The 20,875-nt window shown below is 38.8% G+C and overlaps 1 protein-coding gene across 3 annotated transcripts in view; it reads right to left on the reverse strand.

Moving 5' to 3' along the window:
- Nucleotides 1–20,875, reverse strand: part of ZFYVE16 (zinc finger FYVE-type containing 16) — a 35,438-nt gene that overhangs the window by 5,917 nt on the left and 8,646 nt on the right. For 2 of the 3 annotated variants that reach the window (XM_035310087.1, XM_035310088.1), the window contains exons 3-13: nt 18,496–20,702; nt 13,969–14,065; nt 12,778–12,948; nt 11,807–11,958; nt 7,973–8,351; nt 7,335–7,457; nt 7,080–7,235; nt 6,305–6,529; nt 5,048–5,130; nt 1,855–1,959; nt 873–1,023 (exon numbers count right to left, since the gene is read on the reverse strand). In XM_035310087.1, coding sequence (XP_035165978.1) covers nt 873–1,023; nt 1,855–1,959; nt 5,048–5,130; nt 6,305–6,529; nt 7,080–7,235; nt 7,335–7,457; nt 7,973–8,351; nt 11,807–11,958; nt 12,778–12,948; nt 13,969–14,065; nt 18,496–20,702 — 3,849 coding nt within the window. The remainder of the gene's footprint in view (nt 1–872; nt 1,024–1,854; nt 1,960–5,047; nt 5,131–6,304; nt 6,530–7,079; nt 7,236–7,334; nt 7,458–7,972; nt 8,352–11,806; nt 11,959–12,777; nt 12,949–13,968; nt 14,066–18,495; nt 20,703–20,875) is intronic. The other variant, XM_035310089.1, reaches the window with a different exon arrangement.

A 20,875-nucleotide genomic window follows, 5' to 3' on the forward strand; every position in this document is an offset into this window, starting at 1 on the left:
CCTGTGAGTTGAGATAAAGACAGTTTATTAAGATAGAAAATAATAATAATAATATGTACAAACAAGTGATGCACAATGCAATTGCTCACCACCCGCTGACCGATGTCCAGCCCAACCCCGAGCAGCCACCCCCCCCACCCGGGCTAGCCACCCCTATGTATTGTTTAGTATGACGTCAGATGGTATGGAATACCCCTTTGGCCAGTTTGGATCAGCTGTCCTGGGTCTGTCCCCTCCCAGCTCTTGCTGCACCCCCAGCCTGCCTGCTGGCAGGACAGAGCGAGAAGCTGAAAAGTCCTTGGCTTAGTGTAAGCATTGCTCTGCAGCAATTAAAACATCAGCATGTTATCAGCACTCTTCTCATCCTAATCCAAAACATAGCAGCTACTAGGAGGAGAAATAACTCTGTCCTAACTGAAACCAGGACAAAGCTATAATAAAAAAATCTAAATACAAGCAGAAAAGTATGAATCATCACTTAATATATTATTTCTAAAAGGTGACTAACAGCTGAAAACAAACAGCAATATTTGCACTTATTCTGCTACTTGAATGCCTAAACTTTTTGTCTAAACAAGCAACTGGGAATACATACTTGCAACATGAGTCAGTGAACTTACATTTTATTTGCACAATGAAATTCTTCACTCAGAGGGTGGTGAGGGACTGGCACAGGCTGCCCAGAGAAACTGTGGGGAGTCTCAAGGCCAGGCAGGATGGGTCTTTGGGCAACCTGGTCTGGTGGGAGGTGTCCCTGCCCATGACAAGGGAGTTGGAACCACATGATCCTTAAAGGTCCGTTCCAACACATTCTGTGATTCTGTGATTTCTGCTCTGTGATTGTTCCTCACAAGCCACACTAGACAGCTTACCTTTCCTAGGATGTTCAGTAGCACTGTTTGCTTGTGTATGGTAGAGGCCATGCTTATTTTGCACACACACTAAGTGAGAATCTGCTTCAGTATTGAAACTGGCTCCAATACTAATTACATGGTCATTAGAAGAATTTACTACCTTCATCACCTGTCAACATAAAGTTTGTCATTAAAGTAACAAATCTCTTTTTGCAGTACTGGTTTTAAATACAACACATTAGAAAAATCCGGCTCTCGAAACAAATCCCAAGGATTACTCACTTAATTCCAGAAAGGATGAACAACTTAATTTGCCATGACTAGTTCGAGGAAAACTAAACATGATTAAAAATAACACTTCAGTTGAGAGTGATGTCTGACTACTGATAACACAGAATATCAGAGTTGTAGGGATTTTATAGGTTGAGGCGATGCATTAAGCATCATGCAGTTTACTACTCCTTTTTATTGTTGCTAAGGTCACTTAAACTGTAATAAAAACTACACTGACAAAAGATTTTTAAAAATTGTACTGTATTTTGACGTTTTACGCAAAACAGCACCTTCAGAAAATATGTAGGAGATTCTCCTTGGAAACACATGCTAAAAGATTTTACAGGAACTGTTGAACTTTCACATTTAGCAGGCTACCCTAAGCCTCAATTTTTCACTCATCATCCATCTTCTAACACATCCATGACAGTAATGTGCACTCAGACAATTTCATGCCCTCTCCCCAGATATCACATGCTTATACCATTTTGAAGTTCAAAGAGTCTACTGCACTGCAAACTAGAGAGCTGCAATCAAGTGGAGAAATCACTTGCAGAACTGCCTGGAAATTTAAGAATAAAAGCATTACTGCCTCTTAAGAACCACTTCTTCCCTCCTACCTTTTTTTTTAATAATAATAATAAAAAAATAAAAGACCTCACATTCAAGATGTAACTGGTATTATACAAAAATTAAGATTAAATTGGTTTGGATTACTTTTACTCACCTCATTGTATTTCCTTAAGGGTATTTTAATACAGCTTCTACCCATTTCCACATGAACAAATAGGTTGTCTATAGTATGCAAAGTATATTGATAGTTTCTAAGATCCTATAACAGACAAAGGTTTTATGTTAGCAGACAGTTTAATTTCCTTACATTTGACAGTAAATCTCATCAAGACAAAGTATTTTACAACCAGCCCCAAGAATGTTCATTTTCAGGAAGGGTTTGGACAATGCTGTCACAGAGTCCAGAGTTGGACTTAATGCTCATGGGTCACTTCCAACTTGGGATATTCTGTGATTCTATAATTTCTTGAGTACTTACAGTACTTCTCTGAGTATTGCACTGTTTGGGGGGTAGGGGGGTGGATTAGATGACCTTCAGAGGTCCCTTCCAACCTCAGACATTCTGTGATTGTGTTTATTATACATTCCTCTGAGAGCCACTTCTGCAAAATTTCGCTATTCTGTTTTATTATGGAAGAGTGATGTTAGATGTAAAAATGGTTTCGTTTTTACTCGCTCAGCTGAATTAAGATTAGAGAAGGCTCTTGTCAGCAGCTGAGCCAGGAAATCAGTAACTTCCTCAATCAGCTCACCTGTAGCAAGAAGAGTATTTATAAATACATCTCACTGCACTGCAAGTTTCAGTTGAACTGACATTGTTTAGCAGTAGAAAGGATATGCATCACAGACTCCCTTTGCCTTCATCATTTACCATCACCTCAATCACTTGTGTGGTGCTAGATTTTATGATCTTTAACTGTTGAGTTTGCACCACCTGTACTTAAAAATCTAATGAGAATGTTTTGCAGTCATCTCACTATGACTCAAACTCCTGCTGTATCAGAAGAAGTAACCCTGCCAAGAAGCACATATTCTCAGCATTTTGAGCTGATGCCACTGAACAAATGCCACCGAACACAGCTATAAAGGAGAATCAAAGCAACTGTAATCCAACTGAGAACAGATTATACAGAAGCCCTCCCCATCACCAGTGCAACATTAAGACTCCTTTAAGTCCAAAGGTGTAATTCCACAGCAGGCTAAATAAAGGAATGGGTATACCATATCAGATACTAAGACAAATCCAGTTCAATATCCCCTGTGTCAGTGACAGAGAATAAACACTGATGAGTTTATGCTACTCCATATGTGCATCTCTGCCTTCCCCGGCTACTCTTCCAGACCGTAACAATCTGTGGCCTTAGCACTTGAATAACACAAAGCCTGTGTTTTAAGTCAATTAAGTGAATCTCCCTTGTACTCTTCTCCTGTCTGTCCGGAAGTTCTTCCTCCACCCCCATGCTGGTACTGGTCCATTGCCAATCAGGCAGGGAGCAGCCTCATGGAATTGAAACTTAAGATTCCTCCATCAAGAAAAAAAAAAAATAAAAAAATCACTATTTTCATATGGCTTAATTACTGAGAATGATTCTCTGTGTAGCGACATGGAAATCAATGATAGCAAAAAACAGTAGAGAGCCAAAGACCACCACTTCATCTAAGCTGTAACGGTTTCTAGACTAGAGAGGATTTAATGATCACCAAAGTGTTTGCAATTCTCTCTGTAACCTTTTCAGTACTTTTGCTACAGGATAAAGGATGAAAGGTAAAGGACAAGTTCTACGTAAGTGTTAGAAGAGAAAGTTACCAGTTCAGAAATACAGGCTTACTAGAAGTTTACATCAAACTATTTAGGTAACAAAGGAAAAATTCTTGACTTGAAGCAAGGCTTTCGTGTAAGACGGTCAGACTGGTTAACCATAACAAAGTTAATTTTGTATGTCAATGTAATTAATGTTACAATTAGAATACAGCATCTGCCTGTCAAGTTTGCTTTTTCAAATTTAATGAGATGTCAGATTTAACACTAGAGTTCTTGTGCCAGAGCAGTCCTTGTAAGAGAAAATTGTAACTGAACAGTGATTACTACCAGCTTTAATGTAAATTACAACATTTTTCTCAATCAGTTAAAACTATTTCTTACTACCAGAGACTGTGCTAACAACAGTATGATGTGAAAGACTACACCAGTTTTAAGTGATTAGGTTTTGGTAGCAGTAGGGCTGTAGGGGTGGCCTCTGCGAGAAAAGCCCAGCCACTGACCCATGTCAGAGCAGAGCCAGCTCCAGCCGGCGCCAAAAGGGACCTGCTGCTGGGCAGAGCATGGCCATGAGCGATGCTGGTTGGGCCTCTGGGAGAACAGACTGAAGAAAGAGGAAAAAACTGCAGTTGGGAGAGAGGAGTGACAAACAGAGAACCAGCCCTGCAGACAGCAAGGTCAGTGAAGGAGGGGGAGGAGGTGTTCCAGGTTCCAGAGCAGAAGTTCCTCTGTGGTGAGGACCAATCAGTTAAAGCTATTTAACTGATGACTTTAATCACAGCAGATCTCCACACTGCAGCCCATAAAGAACACCACGTCACAGAAGATGGATATGTCCTGAAGGAAGCTGCAGCCCACAGAGAATGACACTGGAGCAGGCTGCTGGCATGAACTGCGACCCATGGAGAATAGTTCACCCTGGAACAGTCTGTTCCTGAAGGACTGAATCCTGTGGGAAACACCCATGTTGGAGCAGTTGGCAAAGGACTGTATCCCATGGGAGGGACTCCGCAATGGAGCAGAGGAGAGTGAGGAGAAAAGAGCTGCAGAGGTGAAGTGTTATGGACTGACTGCAACTCCATTTCCCATCCCCCCTGTGCCATATAGATGTGGAGAAAGTAAAAGAACTGGGAATGAAGTTGAGCCTGGGAAGAAAGGGGGATGATAGGGTGGGTGAAGAAAGGTGGGTTTAGTTTATTTCAGTTCTCAGTTTGTTCTCTGTTGGCAACAAATTTAATCTTCCCCAAGCCTGTTTTGAATGGGAAGGTAATATGTGAGCAATTTCCCTGTCCGTAGTTCAATCCACAAAGAGTTTTCATCATATTTCCCCCTGTATCTTGAAGAGGAGGGAGAGAGAAAGAATCTTGGTGGGCACCTGTCAGCCAGGCAATATCAACCCACCACAAAGATTCAGCTTTTTAATTGACATCTAAATCGTCTTTGGTAAGGAATTTCCAAGTTAGCTCTGAAAAACAAAAGTGTTAGCTCTTTAACTCTGCCAAAAGTAATTCAGCTTTACAGAATCTGAGTTCTGAGTATATTTATATGAACAAGATTACAACAGGAAGGGAAGAGAACCATTACTCACAACAAGTAGATTCATTACTGTGTGTCCTATTTCTCCAAAGAGTGGCTTTCGGTGTCTGAAACTTACTAGAGGAGTTGGATATGCTGGAGTGGAAGAAATAAAAAAGGTCATGTTTACTCACCAGCAACCGTAAAACTCACTAATATAAGCATTTATTTTCAGCTATAGACTATGTTTCTTAATTTCATTATCTGAAATGCCAAGTGAACTAGAGCCATTTTGATTCTCCCTCACTCTCACTTCAGCCCACTGCATGGTTTCTTTGCCCACAATTAAATCCTACTGCGATGTCTGCATGTCTCCCCCAGCAGAAATCTTCTGAGAGACCTGATGCTGTTCACATGCTTTATCAGCTATACTTCTTGCAATAGGTGGGCTGGAAGGAAACATCCTGTGTGCAGTCTTTGGGTCATCTGTCAGAGGAGGAGATGCAAGGCTCAGTACTTGCTTGAATATGAACACCATGCAGGTTACATCTGCTTCTAAGATGAAGTACCACTTAGTATTGGTAGGCAACAAACAAAGTGAATCAAGAGGTTCATACAAGGTAACAAGGTTTTAAGTGCTTTGCAGTCCTATGACTGGAATAAAAAACATGCAGATGGAAACCAAGGGAAAGCAAGGAGATGCAGGAAACCACAGAAAACATAAAGTAATCTGAAAACAAAGTAAATTGCACTGCCAAGTCAGGATTGTGAGATCAAAGATGGTGCATGGTTGATACAAAAATGACAATAAATTTGTTGAGAAGGAATAATGGCAAAGAAGCTACCACCCTTGTCAACACCCAGGCAGAAAGTAGAACTCTACTATGGACTCAAATCCATGAACAATTGAGTGATGCACATTTATAGGCTTAAAATCTCTAAAGTGGTAGGCTTATTTATTAAAACCATCCAAGTTGGGAAAGGTTTACATGATATATTTTTGAAATCCATTTCACTCTAGTAACAGCTCCATGCTGCAACTTATCTAAACTCCTTGTCTCCAAATAAGGAATAGTGTGACAGGAAATAAAGCAGCACCTATACCTCTACATTAGTGTCTGTGTTATTCAAAAAGTACACACGAACAACTCTAGAAGGCATTTAGGACAGTACCTGCCTTCAGGTCCTGTGCAAGCTGGCTTTATCTGTTCTTCAAGGCAATGACAATTTGTGAAAATATTTTCTTCCAGTGACCTGGAGCAGTGTCAAAGTTATGTTTTTTCGAGGGGAATTTTACACCTATACCACTATTTGAAGTGTTAAAACTTACCCCCATATTCTGCTCCCAATCTCAACGCCAAACGGATTGGAAAAACTTTTGCCCAGGGTATTTCCAGTTTATGGATTAGAATGCCACAAAGAAAAGGGTTATCTGGTAGAATTAAATCATCAAGTTTCTGAAAAGTTGGTGAAACAAACAGGAATCCTCCATGATCTTTGTTATTAAGAAAGTTTTCAGTAAACGTAATGTTTTCCATGTTTCTTATTAATATTCCTGTTGAAAGAGGGACAGAGCCTTTATACATCTTAAGAAGTAACACACCACTGCCAAGAAAACTAGTTCACACTCTAATGTCATTGCTATACCACAGACTTGTAAACCAGAAGATGAATCTCAAATCTTGCTGAAAATTTGAAACATCTAAACCCATAGACTACATGCTCTATAGACTTATATATTAACTAGATGAAAACTATATTTTTTTCCAAACAAATACAAAAACTGAAGTGTACAGTGTTCTAGTACATATTGATTGATGAAATGAAGTTCAGATATCCTAAGCCATAGGCTCAAGGACTAATACTTAGATTTCTCTAAGACCATATGAAGAACAACAAACAAGCAAACCAAATGTTTACAACTGAGGAACTTAAATTCTTTCCCTCACATTTTTTTATTTAGAGAACCCAAGGCTAACACTGCAAGGTTTTTTCAACCAAATCAGGCACCTACAAGAACTACAATAAAAATTATGTAAACCTCCAACTTTAAAGACAAGCAAGAGAATATTATAGTATAAAGTTAGATTATCATAGTTACATACCTTTCACTGCATCCTTATAGATGTTAATAAATAATTTGAGTATCTCATTAGGAAAAGTCTCCTCATCTGGCAAACACTGCAACAGAATGATGATTTCTGCCTGACCCAAACCATGTAGTCCATTTGTTGAGAAGTACCAGCATTTTTCTGAAGAATCTTTAATCAAAGATAGATACCACAGTAATAAAGATACTGCTTTATACAATCAGAAGAGGAAATACAGATTTAATGGAAAATGAAATGTGCGCTACTTACAAGATATTAACTTGACATTCACCAGCAAGTTTGCATTTAGGATAAATGTTAATGGATTGGGACCTCCTTCCGCAAGAAGCAAGGTGACCTGTTGGTGAGATGGATGTTCTTCCACTAGAGGATCTAAATAAACATCTGATTTAGTTCAATGTCAGCTGAAAATTTAAAATAAGAACTACAGATCATAGCATATGAAACAGTCCTATCTTCCCATGTTAAATGGGTGGTAATTATTCTCAAACTTAGAACAGCTGTGGATCAACCACCTATTCTATTCAACAGCTTATCCTAAGATTCAAAGGCCATATAAAAATAACACAGTAACTTCTAACAAAGGTGTGAACTAGGGCTGCCACTCATTTGTTAATTACTGATAAATTGTGTATGCTGTCTCCTCAGTCCGTATACCGGTACTGTCAGTTACAAACAATGAGAACTGTCACTACTATAATGCATTTAAGTCATGAAGTGCTATTTTTATAACATTCTGACATTTTAATAACTCATGTTCAATTAACAAACAATCCAATGTGCACAGATGAGAGTTAAAGTAGTATTAAAATGTAAGTTATATACATAAAAGGTAATATTTAGAAATCTTGCATTTGGTGATACAATACAACTCATTTGAATTTTACCTTTTCCTTTTTCACCCACTGCAAGTAAAAGTGGTGGGAGTTTGTCACCATCAGGAACAAGGCTGATTTCTCTACAGACACAGTTCTCAACACCACAAAGTGCTCTGTAACTTGAAGGACTAACAGGCATATCCCTTTTAGGCCCATCAGCTGAACTGGAGCTAGTTTTTTCATCTTCTGTAGCAGAACTTTCTTTAGTTCCTGGAGTTACAGTTCTATAAATATGCATCATCTCACTCTGGCTGCTAACAGCCTGCTGCGCATCCTGTTCTGAAGGAACAGAAAGACATAGTCTCTCCATTCTTGTAATAACATTCATTTCTTCTTTTGGTTTTGAATTTACATCAGTTAGTATGTCATCTTCCTCTGGGTTTGCAGCCTATGAGAAAAAAAAAAGAGTCTAGTCTCACAACAAACTCTAAGTTCTATACTAGCAATCTAGAAGCAAAAAGCACAATGAGAAAGAAATTTATCAAAAATTATAGGAAATGCCACCAAATTTCTTGCATTTTTGCCCCATTGTTAGAAGTCACATTAGTCCCTATATTAGGTGAAGATACATTACTAACTTGTTTGGTAACAAAAAAGTCCTACCACTGTTTTAAATTATCTGCATTAGCATAATTAGATCTAACACATCAACAGTAAGTATCCCTTAAGCAATCTGTACTGTATTAATGTTTCCTCACTCATACCTACTGAACATTGTAATCTGTCCTCATTTTGATCAGCTCAGTATTGCAAGCAGCTGTTAGTAGAACAAGTCAGAAAAGAAACATGAGTCTAGCGTTTTACAGTCTGACTCACTTCTTGTTTGGTGTCAAACCTATGCTACTCCCTCAGTGAAGTGGATATGGCAAACTAAGAGCACAGTCACGTTATATGAACTGTCATCAAAAAACAAACCAGGAGGTCATCTATCACCTTTCAAGTATGCTAAGTTATCACACAACAAATCCATGTAGACTAGTGTCCTATTTCAACAGGAAAGACCACATTTTAACAAGAAAAAAACTAACAACTCTATGCTTGTCCTGTAATAATAGTTCTCCTGGTATGTCCTCAGCTTTCATCAAATTCCCTGCTGAGGGAATGTGTGTGCCGGAAGGGGTGAGGGGGAGGCATCAACCCTCAAACCCACCAACTCCACAAACACACACACACACACACACACACACAAATATAAGAACTATGATTAAAATGGTCTCTAATAGACTTCTTCCCCACAAATTCAGTTGCTGGTGTTGTGTATCACTTTATACTTTCAGCCTTCATAGCAACTTGTGACAGCATGTTCAGGATTACATCCTGAGTTTTAGAGCTGCATTATGGAGGTTTCATTTCATCTTTTAAAGGCACACAGGAACCACCAACTAATTGTTTCCTTTGTCCATGCCATGTTTAATTTTAGATGTTTTTCATCTTTTTGAAGTGAAAATACCCTACTCTTTCCACAAAAATCAAACACAGGACGTATCTTTTGATCACAAAGTTGGGTAGAGCAGGAGCTGCTAGGTATATTCAAGTTCTGAGAGCAATATGGATGCATTTATTGTCATAATGATTTTCTACTTCTGTTTCTCTGTTCCCACCCACTTACTTCCTTTTTTTAACAACTTCTTAAGCATTTTCTTCAGATTGATCGCTGACCATAAACCTTCCTTTTCCACCCAGTGAGACAGCAATAAATGTAACATTAATAAGTCCCAACTCCTAAGCCTGCGTTTCATGGCATATGACACAATTGAACATCCAATTCACTAATACCTGGAATATATTTGCCTTCACTGTCTGAACAGTCTTACACTTTTTATCATCTGGAAGTACAACAAATAGCACTGAGTCCAGGACACAGAACTGTCAGACTCACTTCTTCATCCCTTATAGCTTACAGCAGCTGTTTGGTTTATCTTTATGACTTAGAAGGGGCCTTTTTATTTCTAACTGATGCCTACTTTCTTTCAAGAGCTCTTGATGAGCTTTTCTAGACATACATGTTCACGAACAATGTCAGCATTATCTCTACCACTGCACATTTCCTCTAAAAGAAGTGTGAGGCATGATTATCCCCATCAAAAATCTTAGCACTCTTAACAGCTCCTCGGGCTCAGAGTCACTGTGGAAACCGGATTCACTTGCAACTTACTGGAATCCTTGTTCAAATGAAATCACATTTACTGCTATCCCTGCCTCATGAAATAAGGCTGATTTACATATTATACATCCCTTCAACCACTGAGATTCTCCATTTGCTCATTTAATAATGATGATCTGGTCTGCATATTAGCTTTCCTAATTTGTTTTTAAAGCTCTTGAACACCGTTATAACTTGAGACTGTGCTTCAGAGATGAATTTTGTTTTAAAAAGGTTCCAGCTCAGGAATCCCTCTAAACTTTTCCACAGCAAGCTTGTGTCACTCCTTCTGACTTTTCCTGTCAAGTGTGACTAGAACACCCCAAACATGATCTCTTAAGAACCCACCCTCCTCTCAGTTCAGTACTTGTCTGCATTAGAAGTACTTGTGGTAGGTGTACTCTACACCTGCACTCAGTGAGAGTTTTGCTCAGGCTCACGAGCCACAGCAAGCCTCAATATGATTGCTCCTTGAACTGGACAGCTCGTTAATAGTGAAGCGCCAGGCAGAGCTGGATGCTCTGTCTCCCATGGGAAATTGAGGAACCACATCAGAGTCCAGGAAACAACGTAATAAGGAATTTGAGCTTGACTGATTAATCACTTTATCTAATAAATATGGTGCCTCATTCTTTTGCTATCTCTACTTCAAGGAAAAGCCCTAAGAGCACCATTCCTCTGTTTACAGACTTCAGTGAAGCGTTATGCTGTCTCACTCCCCAGCTATTTATCAAATATGGGCACGGGGTGATCAGGCCTCCTTTGTGACTGGCTCTGGGGGTCCCTGTGGCATGACTAATTGACAATGACACAATTATGTGCTAAGGGAAGGGGGACTGCACAACCTGTGCCACTACTGACCTGAACTATTAAATAAATAAATAAGACTTGAATCCTGGAAAAACGTCTAAAACAATGGCCTCACAATCCTATAAATAGCGATCCCAAACAAGAACTCTTGGAGCATTCTGGGGACCCCACCCAGCAGGTGGCACCCTTGATGCCCCCCAAGCTCGGACACGTCTCAGAATCCCAGAAGTGCCTCTCAGGGCTGACTCCTCAAGGAACAAGCTCACCTGCAGACAAATGCTGACAGGGGAGTAGGATGTGAAAGTCACTTTAAGAGGGAGTCTTGGAAGTGTGCAACTGGATTTAGCAACTTCCTAGGACCCTGCAGTAAGTCTTGGGTGAACCCTGCCAACCTTGAATCTTTAAGCCCCTGTTCCATTGTAGAATCATTGATCGTGTCAATTGTCTAAAACTTCAATACTGATCAAGTACTGTTAAAAATCATCTAACCTTGTTATGTGCCATAAAAATATAATAAATCCTTAATTATTGCTACATTAGAGTTGTGTAAAATCTAATTTTGCAACAGCAGTATACTGATTTTGCTGCACCCTATAGTATAGTACTCTAGGACATTAATCAGCTTTTTGTACAGCAATTTAGTTTAGTTTAACAAGCAAACTACAGATAACCACTAGAAAAAACTATAAGCACATTAATAATGACAGATTTTAGAGCTATGGCTGAGGACACCTTCAGAAGAGTAGTTAATCAAAGGCTGTACAGGAAAAGCTTTATTTGGAGTTTATTCAGCAATACCATTTTTAACATTCACACATGCTCCAATCAGTAGCAAGCGAAGTAATTTCAAGATAGAATTCATGCACCTACACACACTTCTTAATTCATACCATGTGCATCTCTGGCAAGTCAGGGTTTACTGGACTTAGGTCCTGTGATGACCTCTTTGCTCCAGATGAAAGTTTTGTTGTATCTGCCACTTCTCCAGTTGGCAAAATACCATCTGCAAACCAAACTCTCCTCTGTTCTTTGGGACACAGCCCTAGGATAGGTTGAGAAAACAACACTGACTTCATATTATTTTCACTGTCCTAACAACTGAAAGGGATACAAATTCAGCTCCTTCTCCCCCCAGTTATATAGACAATCTGTTCACTGAAACCAAGCACAAGTAGACAGCTTGGCTCCAGTCACTCTCTCCCATCAGGTCAGCACATCTAAAAGACATCTCATACTAGCAGAGGAAGATGTCATGCTATAGCTACATGTATCAATTCCTATATAAGGAAGACTACTTCCTCGGTCATCCCATCATCCCTCTGTAGTTAGGTAAGAGTGAAATGCATATCACAACTAGAAGATGAAATACTCTAAAAAATTAAGGTATTACGTTGTTAAGAATTTATTTTCATTGATGAAAGTCAAATAATAGTGGGACAAAGACACTATTTGGTCACTAATCATTGCTCCCTAACTTTTCCCTTAAAAAAAGGGGGGGGAGGGAATACTTCATTTACTGTAAAACTGGCAGTTGCAACACAAGCCAGAAATATCCTGAGCTATATTTAAACGATTACAGTAATATCTGCACTGAAAAAGAAGTTACTGTATAAGCACATAAGACAGTGAAGAGAACAAGCATCCATATTTCATAAACAGAGATGTAAGACACACTTGGTCAAGCTCATACATGGAGTCTGAATTAGGAGCTATAAGCTTCCTCTAAATCCCAGTTCACAGAATTTGTTTGAGTCTCAGAAAGAACATCAGTATACTAAGTATGTATCCATGATACAGCAAACAACTCTTTCCAAGCAGAACTTGAAAAAGTGTTTGTTAAATTATACTATATGTGGCATACCTTCAATGCCAGGTTGTTTAAGCACTGAAATAGGTGACAATGCAGAGGATGAGGGAGTGCTAGCACTACCAGGTATCTGGGCTTCCTGCAAAGGTGCAGCAGAATACTCAGAGGAAACACTGGATTTAGGAAGAGGACCAGTTGGACTCATCATCCTTTCAAATGCCTGTGCTAAAACAAACAAAAAACAAACAACCAAACAAAAAGTGGTTAGTTTTTAAAATTTTACAATTGAGTAAGTTTACTTTGCAGTACAATATTGTTTTCTTTTTTTTCCAAAGCAGTGGACAATTTAGTTAGTTGTGAAAAGTGAGTGCTCAAGCTATTGTTCAGAAAAAAATCTAAATTGTTTGATTTTCAACCTCTCCATTTGCCTAATTCACTCCCAACATAGAAAGAGACCTCATCATAGAATCACAGAGTATCCCAAGTTGGAAGGGACCCACAAGGATCATCAAGTCCAACTCCTGGCACCACACAGGTCTACTCAAAATTTTAGACCACGTGAATAAGTGCACAGTCCAAACGCTTCTAAAACACTGACAGGCTTGGAGCAGTGACTACTTCCCTGAGGAGTCTGTTCCAGTGTGCAGTGACCCTCTCAGTGAAGAGCCTTTTCCTGATGTCTAGCCTAATGATGTCCAGACCTTCTCAAACAGCTTGTTATTGCTGCAGTAACTACAATGAACCATACAATCCCTGTACCTCAATGCAATTATATCACATTTATGAAGCCAAATTCAATTCAGATGGTACATTAAAAAAAGTCTGGTATGTTTTCAACTTGTTATTTAAATATTATTAATAAGGATCTCAGTTTCATCCGGCTATTTTCATAAAGCATCCACGCTTAGCTTTCCGTCAAGAAAAAGTTAACCTATGATGCAATTACAGTAGTACTATTAAGGGGATTTCTAAGAAGATAAGGACAAAAAGCTATATGTTATTTGCCCATTTTATGTGAGAACTATCAGGGGTATGGCCTTTCAACAGGTATAAAGCTCCTGTGGTGATCGGGGGAAGGTGAGGCAGAAATCTCTTTTCCTGGACACCTGCCACAGATGACCCCAACTGAAGCAGGTAAGCTTCTCAAAAACCACAAAGTTAAAGAGATACTAGTTGTAAATAATCTCCTTTAATGATTACTGCAATTACTAAAAACAACAACAACCAAAAAAAAACCCTCTTTACCTTTATTAATATCTTCGTAACAGCCAGTACAGACTCTTGCTTCCTTATCCATGTACTGTAGTTTGCACTTTCGTTTGCAACAAGCACCACAAAAAACCTGAACAAGAAAGGGACTAAATTATGCATTATGAGCAAATCCCCAGTATTTCCTGAGTTCCATTCCTATTATTACTTGCCTTACTTAAAGAGATGGAATAACACAAAGCATGCATAAAGCATTTTAGCCCATGCATGTCATGTTTCTGTGCTGAGAGAAGGGAAAGTACTAGAATAAAATGGTTTTCATTAGGAAGCTCAAAGCTCCACAGTTCGGTTCAGGCTGCAAAGTCTGCTTTTGAACAGGAGTTCCTACGCTGCTTCCAAAAACTGCATAGTTTATCCACAGTGTAAACTGTGAAAAAGGCTACATTCCGTTGCTCTTCTGAAACGCTCATCAACGCTGTGCCATAGTGCTGCTCTGCAGCATTAACCATGGTAACACTTCGGATATTGCACATCGTCATTCTACTTTAACCAAAACGTATACCTGTCACTTCCTCAGGGGATCCTGATGTTCTGCAGAACCTTCTAACAGGGAAGATGGCCAACTCACACTAAGGAGTTGGATCAAAGCTCCATTCCCATCCCATAGCTCAAAGAATCACCATTTTAGGTCCAGCATCTGCTGGAACTCTGCAAAGAATCTGAAATGCTGCTTTGCACATTTCCATGAACTGCTTTCTCCAAGGAAAGCTGGTGAAAGTGCAGTAATCCTTAATCATAAATGAAATAATGACCTAATAAATAAAAAATTAAGGAACAATAATATTCCAGGCAACTTTGGTCTTGGGTAACAACTATCAGGTATCTCTCTTCTTAAAAGCTAAGATTGCATGATGTTTTCTGAAATATTTTATTATATCCCCAATAAACTACAGAACACTTGTCTTCTTTAGTATTACGGAACAGTTTAGTCTCAAATGGGAAATAAGGAGAGAATAAACTGTATTAGTAGTTTATTTCAGGGATACAGCTGGAATAGAGGACCAGAGAAATTCAGACATAGAAAGTATGATCCCAGTATACTTTCTGATCGAGGTATGAAAAAAAAAAAAAACAGCACATAAAACTTGTTCCTGTGGACAGATCAAATTACATATAGCCAGGTGCCCACAGATTCACTAAAAAATTTATTTTTAAGACTATATGCGGAACCATCTGGCATATAATTGCATAGTGATTAGAAAGGTCTTCCAAGAAACACATTTGTTTGATTCCAGACCCTCTGCAGCCTAATATTCAAGCCTACATCATGCAAACTATCTCTCATGGAAGATATCTATGATGCTATCTCAAAATCTTCAGAAAAAAAGGACTCAGGTAATGGCTGAAACCATATTAGCAAAGATCCATTCCCAGACCATTCTTGCAGCTCTGATACCTGCACTACAACAAAACTAGGAGAATCCAAGCTACCTCTTCTGCCTCTCAGACAACTACCCAAAACCAGGGCTCAGCACTGCCCAAACAACTTACTAATAATGCTGGCTCCAGAATTACGTTGGGTAAGGAGTCTCCACTACTCTGCCAGAAAGCTCTGCTGGAAAGAATTATGTTAGTTGCCTTCTTGTTACTAGCTCCCTTCAGCAAAGCACTTAAAAATCATGCTTTGAAAGAACAGCTTACAAAAGCTTACACTCTCACACTTCAACAGTAACTATATATATATATATATATATATATAACTATATACATAGTTATATATATAGTATATAGTTGGATATATACTATAATATATATAATAAACATAGTTATATATATAGTTATACAAAGTTATATATATATAGTTATACATAGTTATATATATAGTATATATACTATATATATATACACTATATATACATAGTTATATATATAGTTATATAACTATATATAATATACATAATATAAATATATAATATATATTTATTTATATATAATATAATTATATATAATATATATATAACTATAGTTATATATATATAGTTATATATATATATATTCTGTCTATTTTAAGCATAGATTTGAGGCTGGGAGGGGTGGTAACATTTTTAGTCTGGACCATACCATGAGAGTGTACAATCCATTCAAAGAATTACATTTCTAGTTTTTATGCGAGTTCGCACAAGTATCTGGTGCTTTTCTTACTTTTACCCAATGTTCTTTCTAGAGGAGTTTGCAAGTTTTCAAGAAGTCCTACTATTTTTAGCTATACACAGACTCTAGATTTAATATTAGCCTTTACAAAAATAGTTTTTCAAACCTTGGTCTGACAGAAGCCTTCTATGCCTTATCACAGTTAAGTGGAGGCAACACTAGGTCTCCTGCTATTCCTAATTATCTCCAGGAAAACTGTGAATTAAGGGGGGCGGGGGGGGAGAAATACAAACAGCAGTGACAGAGGAAAAAAAAAATGGTTGTTATAACTCTTCAAGCAGGAAAAGCCACTGCAAAACAGTTACACTCGATCACTGCAGGATAACCCCAAAAAAGAATTCATTCCAGTTGCTTCTGCATTAATGTTGCAGGTAATTTATCTCAACTGAAAACACATGCTAAGTAAAGAAGTTAAGAATGTAATTGGAAAAGATTAATTGCTAATGAGTTGCAATTAACCTTAAGGCTTTTAAATGTTGAGCAGCACAACCTTTGCAAGTGCCATTCTCCTCTTCCACTTGGTGCCACTGGCACCATCAGAGGAGTCAGCTTAATCCTCCTGCACAGGAGATAAGAGGTGGAAAACTAAGGGACGGGTAGTTCAGCAGGGCAAAAGTGATGAAAATGAAGCTGCTGAGCAAAGAAATTGGTTCTGGTTGCACTAGGAAGAAAAAATGTACCACAGCAATAAACAAATAACTAAATAAATGGAGGTGAGAAGTTGTTTGGCCTCACGTATGCCACCGAAAGACGGCAGGAATAACTGCCTCACGCTCCCCTCCAGCGCACAAGCCAGAATTACCAAGTTCTGCCTTTTTCATTAATAAAGCTGTAGGACCTTATGAAAACTATACAATTCTCTTCTAGGAGAGTTCAGAGAGGACAACGTCTGAAGTCCAAGTTTTTTCTTAAGTCCAAGTGGAAGAAAACACAACAACCCGCAATGGTCCATGAGGAAGGTAAATTTTGTCTTTAAAGACAAGTGGCAAAACATTAAGCTATTACACACTCAGAAAAGCTATGACACAGCTGCATAGCACATCGTTATCTGTAACAGTTATGAGCCTTCACCCATTCTCCCAATGCACATACATTGTGAAGGTCCCTTTAATTACGCTGTTCTTATGCCAAAACATCCTCCGTTAACACACAGGATCAGCAACACTAGCAGCTGTTAGCTGTGAATAACAGCACGTTATGAAAGGTGCTGTGAACAACAGCATGTACTAGATGTACGTCCTTCTCCAGAGGACGAGCAAGAATTCTCAGGGCAAATGTAAACAGCCAAATGACTAAAATGAAGCCTACTCTGGAGAACTGTATTTTAAGATGTTGCATAACTTCAGTAGGGTATACTGCCAACTGCTTAAGTTCAATGACTCTTAGCCTGTCACAATGAAATCTTCATTTTCTTGGCATCAAACTGCACACCTACCCTTTACCGCACATTTACTGCAACTGAAGTAAATGGGGACTATGGTTTGAATACACAGCACCACCAGTGGCATTCTGGGGAAAAAATAAAATTAAAAAATTAACAAACCCCTCTGGGTGTCTTTTAAAACTGGGGAAGCAATAAGTTAGTAAGTATTAACACTACCCTTTACAATACTTCCTCACCCATAAAGCCAGCAGGGGGACACTGAAAGAAACAGTTCATTAGTACTATTAATACTTGCATTTATGCACAAGTACATAAGCCACAGTAGCTCAAAAGGAAATTTTTGATTAAAAGCAAGCTCTGATGTTATTTACTCCCTGCAGAGTACCATTCTCTCAGCAGAAGTAGCACATTTCCCCCTGCTCCCCTGCCCTCCCTGACAGCTCTTGGAAATTCATATATATGTTTAAGCAGAGGAAAGACTACAAATCCTTTGCATGGCTACTGCTGTCACAGCTCCTCAAAGGACACGATCCTTCCTGAGCCATGGATATTGTTTTTCAGCTAGCATAACCACTTACCTGCATTGTGATGACCATCATCATCACCTCCATTTTTTAAGCTTAAATACTTAAAAACTGAGCAAAACACCTGATTCATTGCAGTAATCACTATGCAGTGCACATTGTCCCATCTTCCTTAAGAACAGTAGTCGAGCCAGTAATGGAAGACAAAATAACAACTTTTCCTTACAACCCCTTTAATAAAAAGTCTTACACTTAATACACTTAAAAAGACTTAATATCAGTCTTTTCTAACTATCTGTATCTCTAAATAAAAATTAAAACAAAGAAATACACTGAGAGCTCAGAAGAATTCTGTCCACATTCTTCACTTTTTGTATTCTGGTTATCCCTAAATCAAAGTAAATTTGCTTACAATATCAAAGGACCTCCTAACCAATAACTTACTTTTCCACATGCACGGCAATGGTGTCGTCTTTTTGTAAATGTGAACTTCACTTGACAGTTCATGCAGTTGGGTGCCTCTGAATCAGGGACCCACAGTGGTTGTTTCTGTGAAAGAGCTGCAAGTGTTTTAACTGGTTCTGCACTTTCAGATGTTTGACTTCCTCCAGTTTCAGTCCTACTTTCCACAGCAGGTTCAGAATTTTTATCAAAATTAATGCTGGTGATTGAGAGGGGAACTTCTGGGGTAACAGAATTCACTTCCTGGTTTTCTCTCGCAGGTACTTCTGTTTGATTCAGTTGTCTCTGACCAGCAGCTCCTTGTGGAAGGCCAAACAACTGCTTTGGTCTTGCACCTTCGTTGTGAAACTTCAAAACTAGTGCCTCACTACCATTCTCAGTCTGGGTATGAATCCCTTCTGTTGGAGATTCCAATTTATTGGCAGTAAGAGATACTTCAAGATTACTATTAATGCTAGTTATATCTTCTGGTTTTGTCTGGGTATGTTCTTCAGTGATCTCTGTAAAATCTAGGTTCACATTTGTTACATGCATTTGTTCTGCATCAGCTTCCATCAAGTTACTGTCATTGTCTAAAGACAAATTAGACTGATGACTTTGTCCATACAAGAATTCATCAAGCTCAGCATCACTTATTAGAGTATCACTTTTGATAATGCCCTCCTCAACAGAGAAGTCAGCCATAACTTGGCCAATACTTTCATTGTAGTAAGAGTCTATACCAACACCGTACGGTTCAGCTTCATATTGAAAAGCAGAAGCAATAGCTTTGATTTGCTCAGAATCACTGTCATCAATTGCATTCTCAGCATCACATATCTCAGAAGCAATAGCTTTGATTTGCTCAGAATCACTGTCATCAATTGCATTCTCAGCATCACATATCTCTACACCTGCACTCTTTTCCACAACACTTTGGTTGATTTTAGGTAAATATTCTTCCTGTTCATGCAAGTCAGCCTCTTTCCAGGATTCACAAGTAGAGACATTAGTTTTAGAATTCCCAGCATGAATAGTTAAACTGTCACTAATAACATCCACCATTTCATTCTGAGGTAGAGGATTAACTTCTTCTGTTACAACTGATGAACCACGTTCAGACACAGACAGCGATGTCTGGACATCCTTGACTGATACACACGAAGGTGAAACACTGCTTAGTATTTCACTGCCAGCAAGTTCTTCACTATTTACATTCTCTGTAACTTCCTCTTCTAAGGCTACTTTAGCCCTTGTTTGATATGTGGAGCCTGGTAAAACACAACTTCCAGGTAATGTTGCATGGCTTTTGTGCAACTGAGGCCTCTTTGGCAGATCTGTAGGCATGGATTCAACTGTACTCTGATCTTTTGAGTCTTCATCTTCTAGGGCATTTCCTCTATACATCTCTTTGCTCACTGCAGAGCATGCACTTTCATTTTCTGGCTCACCAGGCAATTTTCCATATACTGTCTCATCTTTGGGACTGTATACATTTGAACTCTGTGATGTTACAGAGACACATGCAGTATTAAGGCAAGCAGTTTGTTCTGGCTGATCAAATGCTTCACTGCACTTTAAAGATTCTGTTCTGTGTGGCTCACCATGTGGCTCTGAGATCATTGCTTTAGCAAAAACATCTGATTCTAAAGGTAATGGGCTACTCTCCTCTACTTTAAGGTGTTCTGAATCTTGTAGCATTGAGTCCCCATCACACTGTTCTGTACTTGATACACCATTGTTGCAACTTGTTGAAGATACACAAACAGGAACAGGTATGCAAGACATGCCAAAGCCTATCAAACAGTCTTCACTGGGCTGAGAGTCACATGGCTGCAACTTTTGATTATCTTCATTGGAACCTGCTGAATGAATCAAGTTACCTGTGTCATTAACAAGATCACACACAGGTATACTACACCTTCCTGGGGTGGAAGCCTGAATTTCTTTTGAGGAACTGCTGTCTACAGTGGACAAAAGATCAGGCCCAGCAACACTCTTCTCATTTTGTGATGAATAATTCAGAATCCCTTCATTTGGTCCACTATGGACAAAATGAAGAGAGATTTCTTCTGATGCCATACAAGCATCCTCTTGCAGTTTGGGTGTTGGATATGCATGTTGTAAGCGATCCAAATCTGAAGAAAATGAATGGTGTTTCAACTCATGTGGATTTTGAGGCTGAGGTGTTCTGTAGAAGTCACATTCATCTATTTTAAGCAAAAAGAGATCAAAAGCAAAGTTTGTAAGACTCATGGGTTTTAATAGTGCACGACCCCAAAACCTCAACTGTTCATTAATACAAGCTTTTACTCATATGTTACTTTCAAGTTACATTGTAATAGTCATTTGGCTAGTATTGCTACACTGAGGAGGAAGGCAG

The sequence above is a fragment of the Oxyura jamaicensis genome, chromosome Z (genome assembly GCF_011077185.1).
Source record: "Oxyura jamaicensis isolate SHBP4307 breed ruddy duck chromosome Z, BPBGC_Ojam_1.0, whole genome shotgun sequence".
Classification (NCBI taxonomy): domain Eukaryota; kingdom Metazoa; phylum Chordata; class Aves; order Anseriformes; family Anatidae; genus Oxyura; species Oxyura jamaicensis.